We start from the raw sequence: 13,715 nt of genomic DNA on the forward strand, positions 1-13,715 counted from the left end.
ACCAGTTGCAAGATGAGAGGGAGAGAAATTATCTATATAAATCTATTTGGGGAAACAAAAACTATCTAATTATAGATTCTAAATATTCAATTACACATGTTCCCTGTACACCTCATAGACGTAATAGGATTTTTAATTTAAAGTTGATCAGACCCACAATAAGTACCTCGATTTAACTCCAGTAAGTAATCAGTATGATGTTCAAGCTTTCATCTTTATAACGAAACAAATTTCATGTAGATTGGTTCAGGATTAAGCAAGGTAGGGCGGATTACAGGCGAAGTGGGCTGGTTTATAATGAGCGTTCACTAATCCCGCCAGTTCCAAGATGGCGGACCGGCAGATGCAGAGCGGCTACGTTTAATAGCTGTGGACGCGTCATCTACGTATCCATATCTATGGTCAACAGCATCAATAAGCGTGTCCGAACGTGTGCATCACTTTTAAGTGTCCTCTGGAAACACTTCCGTTGTGTTGCGGTGTATTTGCAGCGTGTTTTTCTAATGTGTTGTGGTCTATTTGCAGCGTGTTTTTCTAATGTGTTGTGTTGGTCTTTGCAGCGTGTTTTCTAAATGCTGCGCATGTGTTGTCAAATTGATGAAGATGTTTTCTTAATTTGCTTGTGTTTTGTCTTTTTGCATGTGTTTTCTTAAGTTGCAGTGCTGTGAGCTCTCAGGGCCACCGTAGCCATGGGTACTTACATACTTACAGTACTGCTGGATTGTGTTTTTTTTTAAGTCAATTGATTGACTGACTGATTGATTGATGATTATGTTTGCCTGTTTTAATGGATTGTGTGTGTATGTTTTTAAATCTTTCCAGCCTCCTTAGATATACTAAAGCCTGCACAGAAGAAGCCAACCAGCAAAAAAAAAAGCATGTTTGATCCATCCTTTGCTCTTTAAACCAAGATCAGCAGGATATGACAGAACAGAAGGGCTGAGCGCTTTAGGGAAGATAGTCATCCCTCGTTTCCTTCTTTCCAGCTGTACTAAAAGACTTAAAGTTGCACACTCTGTCCTCTTTGTGCAATTATCTGGAGTAAAAACATTTGCTTGTCCTGCTGCGGAGTTTAGATTTATCTTTGGTCAAATGTTATCACCTCAGTTCATGCTGATTTATGCCGATGCTCTGTCTACTTAGATCTTCCTTGTAAATTAAAGTGAAATAGTGAAACTATAAAAATGATTTGTGGTCATCTGTGCTGTCTCTGTGCTGTTACTTTCTAGGAAAAAACAGTAAAAGCCTTTCATAAATAAATAAACTATTATCCATCCATCTATTCTTTATTCATGCTATCTATCAGATGCTTCAGTATTTGTCTCAAGATTTCTACATGTTTATTTCCTTTTCTGTAGATAACAATGGTGGTTTTCCCATTATAACCAGGAAATTCCTTAAGAAAATACCAAATTTCCAAGCTGTCTCTGGAAAATGGAGTACAAACAGATGTTGGAGGTTGGTCTGTAATGATGTCTCTTTGTCAAAGTGTGTTTTGTTCCATTAGGGGTCCATCTGCAACATTTTTCATTGGTTGGAGATTTTAAAAAATAAGGGTTGCAGTTTTCCTCAATGGTGGGTCCTGGTGCAGGACCAGTTGAGAACCACCGCTGTATATGACAACCAAAGGAATATTAATTACAAAAATCTAATTTGTCATTTGGGAAAATACAGTGGATTCAGAAAGTATTCAGACCCCCTTTATTTTTAAAAATTTTATGTTGGATCCTGTTTCTACAGTTAACAAAAACATTTTTATTCTCATCATCATCTGCACTCAAAACTCCATAATGACAACTTGAAAACAGAATTTTAGAAATGTTTACAACTCTATGAAAATAACTAAAATATCATAATGACATAAGTATTCACACCCTTTGCAAAAACACTTATAATTTAGCTCAGGCTCCTCCCATTTCTCTTGATCATGCTGAGATGTTTCTACACCTAGGTTGGTGTCTACCTGTGGTAAATTAAATCGATTGGACATGATTTGGAAAAGAACACATCTCTATAGAAGACCTCACAGCTGACAATGCATATCAGAGAAAAAACCAAACCATGAGGTCAAAGAAACATCCTGCAGATTTCAGAGACATGATTACTGCACGGCACAGAGCAGGAGAAGGCCACAAAAATTCTGTTACACTGAAAATTCCCAAGAGCACATAATTCTCAAGTGGAGGAAGTTTGGCACAATCAGAACTCCTCTGAGAGCTGGTTGTAGTGTTGCAGTACTCGAGAATAGTCTTGGTCTTGTGACTAGTTTTGAGACCACATTTCAAATGTCTTGGCATTGTCTCAGAATCAGGAGCATTTAAACTGGATCTTGTCTCAGGCTAGGACAGGCTTGACACTGGGTTTTCATAGTCAAGGTCTTTAGCAATCATGCCTCTGTTTGCTTACTCGTGGTGGTGAGCTCAGATTTTTTGTTGCTACATTTTTTTCAGGCTGGGCATACAATGTCATTTTCAGTTGAATCAGTTGTCCCTGATTGATTAATGTTGTATTTTTATTTAAAACAGCTGCCGTAAGGTCGCCGATTGTTACATCTGATTGGAAATCTATTTAAGTGGCCAATGTGTCAGACATTTGCAAAGACTCAGATCTTAACATTTATTTTGGGCCTCATTTACCTGACAAATCTAGATAGACATTAAATTTTCATTTATTTAAAACATTTCTGGACTTACAAGGATTTATTTTGGGCAAGTTAGTTGGACAGATCTGCTAAGATTTGAGACTTTGGTTTGTGATGCTTTAAAAAAAAAAGTTGTGAAACCCTGTTTTTGCTGTCAAATTTATTTAAACACAAACTGAAATTAAAGAGAGAGAGCATTTTCATAGTTTAACTGTGGGATGATTTTTTAAAACTGATTTTCATGGTCTTGGTCTTGTCTCAATCTCAACCCCAAATAGTCTTGGTCTCGGTACACTCTGGTCTTTGGTTTCAGATAATATGGTCCTGACTATAACACTAGCTGGTTGCCCAGGCAAACTGAGCAATCGTAGTAGAAGGGCCTCAGTATGAGAAAGGACCAAGAACCAGAGGGACAACCATCACTGCAGCCCTCCACTGATGTGAGCTTTATGGCAGAGTGGCTAGATGGAAGCTTTCTCTCAGTGCAAAACACATGAAAGCCCACTTGGCTTTGCCGTGGAGCTTTTTTTGCAAATTCCATGTGAAATGCAAATCCAATAAATTTAATTTAACACAGGTGGACTTCAATCTAGGTGTAGAAACATCTCAGCATAATCAAGAGAAACAGGAGTAGCCTGAGCTAAAATTTCAAGTGGTTTTGCAAAGAGTCTCATTTTTTTGTTTTTAATAAATCTGTAAAAAATTGAAAATTCTGTACTGACTTTGCCATTGTGCAAATAAAAGGTGCCACTTAAACCTTGATAACCAGGAATGTGAGTTTGTTAACTCTTCAATTTCTTCCTGTCATAAACATGAGAGACTCTGGCTAATTGGAGTGGTAAAAATACACACTAGTTTCAGTATTATTATTGTTATTCTACCCATTTCCTCCTGCCTGTTTGACACAAAAACAGAATCTCAGACTCAGAAGGAAGGAGCCCAAAGCACATTGATTTGCCAACTCTTACAACAGCTCTGCCTGCCTTCCTTCTATGAGCTGATCAATGCCTTTTCTCCTTTTGGTTTACTATACTGTTGTGTTGGTTGCATGAGAACAGAGGCCCACAGGGCACATCAATACACAATCAAGCTTCGAGTCACGCTTTGTGTGTCTGTTGATTTTTATTGGTCTATAAAATCAGTCAAGACATTAGAAGGGCGAGATCCACTGTGAAACTTTAAAGGATATATGCAGTTTTTCTTTTTAAGTCTATACATAATGAGTTAGTGAGCAAGTGTTCATGTAGTGTTTTTGTCTTTGCAAAGCCTTTACCTTTACCTTTGGAGGCCTGCGTCTCTGCCTCCTTTGGTGTTCGGAAGCGCAGGGGTTCACTCAGTGGACTTGTTCCAGACATACTAATGGACTGGACATGCACAATATAATCCGTCTCTTCCTCCAAGTCCCATAATGCACAGGAACGTGTGGTGGTGTTGACTTCCTGGATGAATCGCAGCATGCGCACATCTTTTTTCTGTTGGAGTTAGCATTAAAGAGGACAGTCATAATTTATATTCTTAGGACAGAATCATAATCTGCTTTATTGGTTCATATGTTTCCACGTTTTTGACCGTGGTTTCTCTGAGTGTACCAAAATCAGTTTGCAAAAATATGCAAACAGACAGATCACCTAAAAAAAAACGAATTAAAGTTAGATAGATGCTGGTGAAAAGTAAACAGTCAACTTTTTTTAAGATTTATTTTTGGGCTTTTTGTGTCTTTATTCTATAGAGAAGGATAGTGGATAGAGTTGGAAACGGAAGAGAGAGTGGGGAGAGACATGCGGCAAAGGGCCATGGTCCAGATTTGAACTCAGACCGCCTGCGTACATGGATAGTGCCTCAGACCGCCAGGCTATCTGTGCGCCCCTAAACATTCAACTTTAAGTGGGGGAAAGTACACGTTTAACATACTTCAGGAATGTCTACAAGTACAGTATAGAAGGAAGGATCATTAAAAACAATAGTGTATGCTGAAATAGGTGGTTGTTAATGAAAAAACTAACTGTGTAGGACAGGGGTGTCAAACTCAAGGCCCAGGGGCCAAATCTGGCCCATGCTGCAGTTAGACCGGTGTATGGCCCCATAAAAATTGATAAGCAGTAAAAATTTGAAAAATTAAGGAATAAAAATAATTATACAAAAAAATTGGAATGAGGGAAAAAAATTAATTTGTTTTCATTTCATATTTTGAATTTTGAAACTCAATTATGACTTCTAAGTTTGATTTTGACTTTTATTTGAATTTTTGATGTTTTCAATTATTAATTTTGTCTTTTTATCTCTTTTTTTTCTTATATTGTGATCTCCAGTTTTGACCTTTTCAAATCCAAACTTTGACTTTGAATCTCATATTTTTTTCTTCAAAACTTCTGATTAAAAATTAAATCTCATATTTTGATCTTTAAAACTAATAATTTCAAATTTAAACTCATATTTTGACCTTCAAAAATTCATAATTTCAAAAATTAAAGTCATATTTTGACCATTAAAACTCATAATTACAAATTTAAATTCATATTTTGACCTTAAAAGCTCTTGATATCAAATTTAAACTCATATTTTGATTTTTAACACTTGTGATTTTGAATTTAAACTCATATTTTGACTTTAAACACTCATGATTGCAAATTTAAACTTGTATTTTGATCTTTAAAACTTATGATTTCAAATTTGCACTCATATTTTGACCATTGAAACTCATGATTTCCAATCTTATCTCATATTTTGGTCTTTAAAACTCATGATTTCAAATTTAAACTCATATTTTGACCATTGAACTTATGATTTCTACTTTCTATCACATATATTCACCTTTTAAAAAAATTTTTTTTTACCTTTAATGTTTTGTTTTGACCTTTTGAAACTACTGTAATAAGTTTGACTTTTTATCCCAGGTATTTTGCCTTTAAACTCATTTTATTTTATTTTTTTTTAATCTCAGAATCATCTTTCATCAGTGCTAAAATTTTTCCCTTAATTCATCACTGGTAAAAATGAGGTTGATAGTTTATGGTTAAATGTTGACCCTGTTAGGCTCTCAGGTATGATCTATCTTCACAGTCCTTCCTTGCTGTGACTGAATTTGACACCCCTGGTGTAAAAGGACAGAAAATTTACCAAAGAGTAACAACGAGGTAAAAGAAAATTCCTCGAGTGATCCAGTGGGTCATATTGAGCTACTTCTTGGGAATCCTTCTGCTGTGACACACTGGAGTAAGACCAACTGGGAATGGTTTATTTGGGCAGAGACAGGTTAAAAAAATCAACTAGATTGACTTTCATTGAATATTTTTAGATATTTTCTTGATATACAGTGCTTAACAAATTTATTAGACCACCTGTCATATTTGTCTCAAAGACCATCCAGCATCATGAAGTGCTTTAATTCGGACTCTTTCATTTTCAGTGAGCTCTCCACGTTTTACCATTTTGAACAGGAATGAGGAATTTCAAACTGAATTCACCCAAATTTGAGCCGGCTCACTGGGCTTCTCTGAGAAGTCAGAAATGAATCAAGCATAACATTCAACCACTAAAACTCATTTTTCTGTTCAGGAATGCAAGTAAATAACTATATTTTGACATATTAATCAAGAAATATTAACGTGCTTTACTATTTTTTCATTTTTTTTTTTGTAAATCAGTCAATTTGAAAATTCATGGATAACAATAATAATTATATTTTAGCATTAAAAGTATCATTTGGGTTAAAGAGCTTCTACATATTGGTGTATTAACCATTGCAGAAACATAAAAAATTATTTCAGTAGTTACCAATGCTGTTAATTTAGGTCAGCTGTGGCATAAACCTTACTTTGGTTAGGGTTAGGGCGGTCTGATAAATTTGTTAAACACTGTATAACCAGAGCATGAATGTATAAAATTCTTACTTTTTTAAGACAGAAAAGAAAAATAAAGTATGTACTGTTATTATATTACCAGTCTTATTTGCAGGCAATAAAGTGTGCAGATTTTGTCCAGCACAGTTTAAAATGTGCTACCAGAAAAGAAGAGCATGAGGGAAAGGTTCAGATGAAGTGTTCATCATATCAGTATAAAGCAGGCACTTGACCTGGTATGGAATATAATGCCATATGTTATTTAAACCTTCAGACAGTCGAAGTTTACAGCATTTCTTTCCCACTGCATGAACACTGTACAATTGTTAGAGAGTCACACATTTTGACCTTGCTCCTACTCAGTCATCCTACAAATGTAGCTTCCTGTGAATGAAGTACAACAATGTATGGGTGTGTGTATGGGAGGGCATTTATAAAGCAGGATTTGTGACACCACATGCATACAGCATACACACACGTGTGACTATTTAACAGAGGAAGCACACATATGAACGTATGCCAGCTGTAAGTTGTACATGTAGCTGGACTGGCTGAAAATGTATACATGCACTTGTGTAATGCCTGAGTTGAGCTGAAATAAACCAAATCAGCACACGAACAAACAGGCGTACGCCAGTCCAGCTGTGTACATGACTCACAGCCACGCATACTTCTTTTGTTAAATAGTCACCTGTGTGGGTGTGATCTCTGCGTGCACGTGTAATCACAAATCAATGCTTTGTATGTGTGTGAGTAATGTAGCTCCAGTAATGTGACATTTGTTTGTTGCTTCTCTGACAACCAAAATGGTAAATTTACGAATGCATCCATCTGCTCACCTGCTGTGTGATGGCAAAGCCAATAACGGGGTCTCCTTCGGGGATGTCCCATGTCACCACAGCAGAGTTTGCCTTCACTGCTTTGATGGTCACATTGACAGGAGGTGACAAGCTATCTGCAAACAAAAGAGAAAGAGAAGCATCTTTAATCTTCTGAAGCATATGACATGGTAAGATCAAGTATATTTTTGATTTTAAATAGTTGCATTGAACATTTTAAGTGTACAGAATCATGATCTATTCTTTTAGGGCATGCTATAGATGCAAAATGTGTTTTATGTCAGTATAAGGATGTCTTTTCGCACGGAGCACTCCTGATTGATTTTACACGAAGTTGGACTGAAACGGAAGATTAAAGATGAGCTGCAGTGGTCACTCTCAGCAATGGCACTCTTCTATCTTAATGGGGCATAAATCGAATTCAAACCTCCTAATGCAGTCAGTGACTTCTTAAATGGGTTACTGCTCACCCGTCCTTCAGCGGGTACAAATCATAACTGGTAATTGCAGTATAATGGTCTGCTTCAGAAACACGAACACACTGTACATTCAGAAACAGGAAACCATGACCAAACCGAGCACTGTTTTATTTTTTTGTCTGCCTGACATTTTGATAAATAGCCTGACTAATAGAAGATGACAGGATGGACACCTGAGCTAACATGGAGGAGGGAGGCTCTGAGATGCTGGAGATCACCATTCAAGCCTCTGGAGGTGTTGTGGGACTTACTGAGCGAAACGCCGGAAAAGGGGGGTTTCTACTTGAAACCCTAGCAAAGTGCTGACTTTTTCCTGCCCATCAGCCTGGACTGTTGACTTGTGGAGTCAAATAGTAAGCATCTAGGTTTTGGGACTTCTTTGCTGAGTGCTTATCCTTTCTTTAGGACACAAGTATCTTTTGTTTTCTTCTTAACTGTAACTACCTTAGCTAGTGACTGCTGTTTACAGGGAAGCTGACAACTAGGGAAACACCATGTGGCTGCTTGGAAAGACAGCCGACAGCTGGGAACAGACCCTACAGGTGCTTGCGTGGGTTAGCTACATGTATCAACAATGTTAACTGTTTACAGTTCTGCCACAAGCAAAGCAAGTGACTACAAGCTTAGAGAAGATACCACCAGAGTCAGTGAGAGCAGGGGTGGAAGATGACTCACAGAAGTAACTGACAATGGAACGGACACGGCTATGATGAGCAATTCAGTGGAGGACAGCAAAACAGATCTACCTACCCGTTTAGAGGTAGATCTAGGTGTAAAGTGAACGAGTTGGTGGGGGAAATGAGTAGAGTGAGAGAGGAGACAAAGCTCCAGGTCTGTCTTTGTGGCTGGCAGAAAGTAACATCAATAAAAGGCCTTAGAACGCATCAGGGGCAATTAAAGATGTGGTTTAAAAGAGTGCAGGGTTGCTGCATTGATCAGTTCTTCCTAAGAAGCCAGGCAAGTCAGACGGCAAAAGTCCAGGGGCAGGTAGAAAACCACAGTTTGCAGGATATAAGTAACCCTGGCACTGAGGAGGAAGATAGTATAGAGCAGGGGTCATCAAGTGCATTTGCAAAAGGGCCAAATTTAGTCTTGACAGAAACTCTGGGAGCCAGACTTTCAAGTGAACAAAAATTGAATCAATATTTTGGTCTGATCAACATACTGTATTAGTATTTGTATTTTCTTTCAAAATGCAGGATATTTTTAGGCATTAACAGTGAGATCTATCCCTGTTATCTATAATGCAGCAGGCCACAAGGAGACAGGCCGGTCCCCAGAATTGGCTGAGCCCATGAAAATCCCAGAGAATTGGCCCACCATAACTGTGTTTTAGCACCAGTCTTAAAGACACTTTTAACCCCTTTTTGATAATTTTTGCCCCTTTTTGCCTCTTTAACACAGTTTTTGCAAATCTTTAACCCCCTTTTGCAACTTTCCTGCCAGTTATTGCCCCTGCGTGCGACTCTTTAACACCTTCCTCCTACTTTACCAGGCTTTTTTTGCTATATTTTGACACTTTAACCCATTTTAGATAGTTGACTTCCCCCTTTTTTCCTCTGTAACCCCTTTAAAACCACTTTTCGTACATCTTTTATCCCCTTTGTGTCAGTCTTGTATCAATTTTGCCACTTTTCTTCTGCTTTTGCCATTTTTTTTACCCCTTTACATTACTTTTTGCACAATTTTTGCCACTTCTAACCAGTTTTTGATACTTTTTTGCCTCTTTTTTCCTCTTTTACCAATTTTTGCCACATTTTAACCTCTTTTCACCACTATTCCTGCCAATTTTTGCCCCTTCGTGCCGCTCCAGAACCCCTTTTTGCCACTTATAACCCATTTTTGCCACTCTTTAACCCCTTTTCACCACTTTATCTGGCCATATTTGCAACCCTCCAACAAACAGTAACCCTTTTTTATTTTTAGATATTTATCAATAATAATAATTAATAATGGCTTACAAGTGAATTTCTGTAAAAACAGATCAAATGATAATTGATTCTAAAACTATTTCAATATTAATTGTTTTTTTTGGGGGTGGATTTAACAGCTGCAGACAGTTAAAGTCAAAGGATACTCTTAAAACCACAACGTCTTCTTTTCCTCCTTTTCTGAATTCAATGATCTTCTGGTGGCCAGACAGGAAGCTTTGGGGTGCCTGATATGGCCCTGGGCTGCCGGTTGATGGTCAGTGGTATGGGGGAAGGGAAGTGGATGACACTTGGGCCAGACTGAGTCACAAAGCTAGAGTGAAATAGCAAAGGGCAAGTGGCAGGAAAAAGTGGGAGACAGCAACTCTTTGTACTCTCTGCGCTACGATTCAAAAATATTGACCACTTATTAATTTCTTATGGTAATGGATTGCTGTTACCTTGCAAAGTCGATGCATTGACTGATTACATTTCTGTGCAATGGATATACAGAGCCTATAAAAAGTATTCCTCACCTTGGATGTTTTACCCTTTGATTGATTTTTTCAAATCAATTGTGATCAATATAATCTGACTTTTTAGACCAAAAAAAAAAAAAAAGCTTCGGGTCATTGTCTGGCTAGAAAATAAATCACCCCTAGCCTTCCACTGCTGGCTGCCAAGAAGCATCTCCACACCATGATGCTGCCACCAACATGCTTCATAGTCAGGATGGTGTGTTTGTGGGGATGAGCAGTGTTTGATGTCGCCAAACATAGCGTCCTGTCTGATTGGCCAAAAAGCACCATTTTTGTCTCATCTGACCAAAGACCTTTCTTCCACTTGACCACGGAGTCTCCCACATGCCTTTTGTTGAAATCTAGCCGAAATTAAATATGAGTTTTCTTTAACAGTGGCTTCCTCTTTGCCACTCTCCCATAAAGCTTTGACTGGTGAAGAACCCCGGCAACAGTCGTATGCAGAGTCTTTTCCATCTCAGCTGCTGAAGCTTGTAACTCCTTCAGAGTAGTCACAGGAGTCTTATTGGCCTCTTTTACTAGTCTCTTATTGCACCATCACTCAGTTTGTGAAGACGGCCTGATCTAGGTAGATTTACACATGTGCCAATTCCTTTTTAATCCATCCCCTGACCTATAATTTTCAATAATCTTTTCTCTGAGTAGATTAGGGTGTTCTTTTGTCCTCATGGTGTAATGGTAGCCAGGAACACTGATTAACCAGTGACTGGACCTTTCAGACACAGATGTCTTTATTCTACAATCACCTGGGACACATTGACTGCACTCAGGTGATCCCCATTTCACTAATTGTGAGACTAGTGGCAGTTGGCTGGATCTCTGTTGATTAAGGTCTGTCACTTTAAAAGGGTTGAATACTTATTCCACTTATTTGACCAAAAAAAAAGCCAAATTTTATTGACCATGACTGATTTATAAAATTAATGAAAGTGTTAAACATCCAAGAGGTTGAAAACTTTTAATGGGCACTGTATGAAACAGGCTTTCTGGCATTTCAGGATAGCGTTACTGGGCTTTTAAAAATATTTAACCTATATTTAGTCAGTTGATGTCCTTGTATTAAGTTTCATATATAACATGAAAATTGCCGGAGAGGCAACAAACTGAGGGGTGAGGTTTAAAAATAGGACACTCATTTATTTTTCTCACCCTTGTTCTAGAAGTTAACCCATGTCTTTGAGAGTTCACTCTAGCTTCTGGTCACCCTTTGTCTTTTTTTGTCTGGCTGTGCACAGTGCTGGGACAACAGAGAGGACCTTGGCCTTGACTGCAGACCTTTAATATCTATATGACATGAGAGTGGGCCCTAATGAAACACCAGACAGATGTCTTCATAAACTCCCTTATCCCAGTGGCACACAGTCTGCCTTACACTGAGAGATAGGGGTGACTTTGAGCTTTGACGGATGTCCCCTGTGTGCATGCGTATGTGTGTTAGCCCAATGATGATCAGAGTGACGGCTAGTTGTCTATCCCATGCTGTGGAGTGTGAAGGGTGACAGCTCCTTAATATCCCTATTCATTAGAGAGCTCTTCAGGAAAGTGTGTGTCAATACAGACAAGGAGACAAAGCCAAGCTGGTGTCTAAAAACAGACAACACACACACAGTGAACAGTCCTGGTCCGTTAAGCTTTTCAGATTATAATGAATGTGCTGCTCATCACTCTGTCACAGGACCAGTCATCCAGCATTTTCTCTGAGCAGGCGACCATCATACTGTCCTGACCTGTCCTCTAGGACTCTGAGCTTTTGTGAATGTAAGGATGGGGACTGGATGCAGCTATGGTTTGATAAAGGTAAGATTGCCTTTAAAGACCACATTTTGATCTTGATTTCTGACACACAAACAATAATGATTCTTACCTTGGCCTAGGAAATACCATAAATGTTGAAACTAGGACTGACCTCATTAATTTCATCCCTGCTGGATATTCCACAGTTAACTAAGTAATGTTGTCAGAAAGTGGAAGCATTTAGGAACAACAGCAACTCAACCACAAAGTTGCTAAGGCGCATGGTATGTAAGAGTTGCTGATACTCTGCTGAATCCATAGCTGAAGAGTTCTGAACTTCCACTGGTGTTAATGTAAGCACATAAACTGAGCAGCAGGAGCTACATTGAATGGTTCCCATGGCCGAGCAGCTGCAAGCCTCACATCCCCAAGTCCAGTGCCAAGCGTCGGATTGGGTGGTGTAAAGCACACCGACAGTGGACTGTGGAGCAGTGGAAGCATGAAAAATCATGCTTCTCTGTTTGGCAGTAACATGGGTGAGGCTGGGTTTGGTGGATGCCAATATTACCTGCCTGATTGCATTGTGCCAACTGTGAAGTCTGGTGGAGGAGGGAGGATGGTATAAGGCTGTTTTTAGGGTTTGAGCTAGGCCTCTTTTCTCCAGTGAAGGGCAATCTTAATGCTTCAGCATACCAAGATAATTTGAACAATGCAAGCCAGACCTCATAAATGCTCTACAGTATGAATGGGCACAATTTCCCACAGTTTCATTTCCATTCACCCTTTTATTCATTAGTAACTTCTCACTCACTTGTCCCCCCTTTTCCCACACCTGTCCTCTACTGTCCTCACTGCAACCCTCCTCCACCCCAGCCACCTCCATTACATTTCATCGTCCAGGTCAAACTCCTCCATGCATTCTGAATCCCATCAACGCTACTTCCAGTTATCTCATCAGTGTCTGGGTCCAGCTCCTCCAAAATCTGCTCTGATCTTATCCTTCCATCACCACCACCAGTGTCTAGACCCCATTGAGGGTATCCTATCCTGCTGTCCGCTTCACTACCCCTTCAAGTTTATAAAGACATCACAATGGAGTCTACATACCAAAGACATGTCACAATTTCAAACATTTCCAAACTTGTAAAATAAATCATTGTTAAACTCGCATAAGTCTCTCCTGATTGAAATATAATTATTGAGCTTTTTCTGTATACAATATAGATAGAATGATCATTTTTTATAAATATACTCTGTTTTTGTTTTGATTTTTAACAATGAGTCTTCAGTATCCTCAATGGTTATGTATAATATCTAAACAAGGTGACCATAATGCAGACATAATGAGTGAAAAAAGATGGATCAAATCCTATCATGGAATAAATCGCTGCTCCAAGTCGGAATGGGTGGTAATATAGTAATATCGTATTGCTTTAATGACCGTCATGGCGACGGTGCTGCGTAATGAGCAAACATGTTCAGCAAATACCACAGGAATGTGTGTCTGTTTCTGGCAGCAGCATCACTGTATGTGTGTGGACATGCTGTCAAATGATGACAGAAATCCTGATAATAATGTCAGGATAATTCATCAAATGAGAGTCCAGGAGTGGATAGGACACACTCGTATATACTAACAGGCCCCGCTTACTGCGCTTTGGTTTTCTCTGAAGTCAAACTGAAAAGATTTAACTTTATTAAATAATGATTACCACCCAACCCAAGGTCCAAGTC

At 38.7% G+C, this 13,715-nt stretch overlaps 1 protein-coding gene across 3 annotated transcripts in view; it reads right to left on the bottom strand.

The window, feature by feature from the left end:
* fndc5a (fibronectin type III domain containing 5a) overlaps positions 1-13,715 on the bottom strand; it is a 37,785-nt gene that overhangs the window by 7,579 nt on the left and 16,491 nt on the right. For 2 of the 3 annotated variants that reach the window (XM_041813009.1, XM_041813011.1), the window contains exons 2-3: positions 7,320-7,435; positions 3,915-4,113 (exon numbers count right to left, since the gene is read on the bottom strand). In XM_041813009.1, coding sequence (XP_041668943.1) covers positions 3,915-4,113; positions 7,320-7,435 — 315 coding nt within the window. The remainder of the gene's footprint in view (positions 1-3,914; positions 4,114-7,319; positions 7,436-13,715) is intronic. The other variant, XM_041813010.1, reaches the window with a different exon arrangement.

The sequence above is a fragment of the Cheilinus undulatus genome, linkage group 18, assembly GCF_018320785.1.
Source record: "Cheilinus undulatus linkage group 18, ASM1832078v1, whole genome shotgun sequence".
NCBI classification, from domain to species: Eukaryota; Metazoa; Chordata; class Actinopteri; order Labriformes; family Labridae; genus Cheilinus; species Cheilinus undulatus.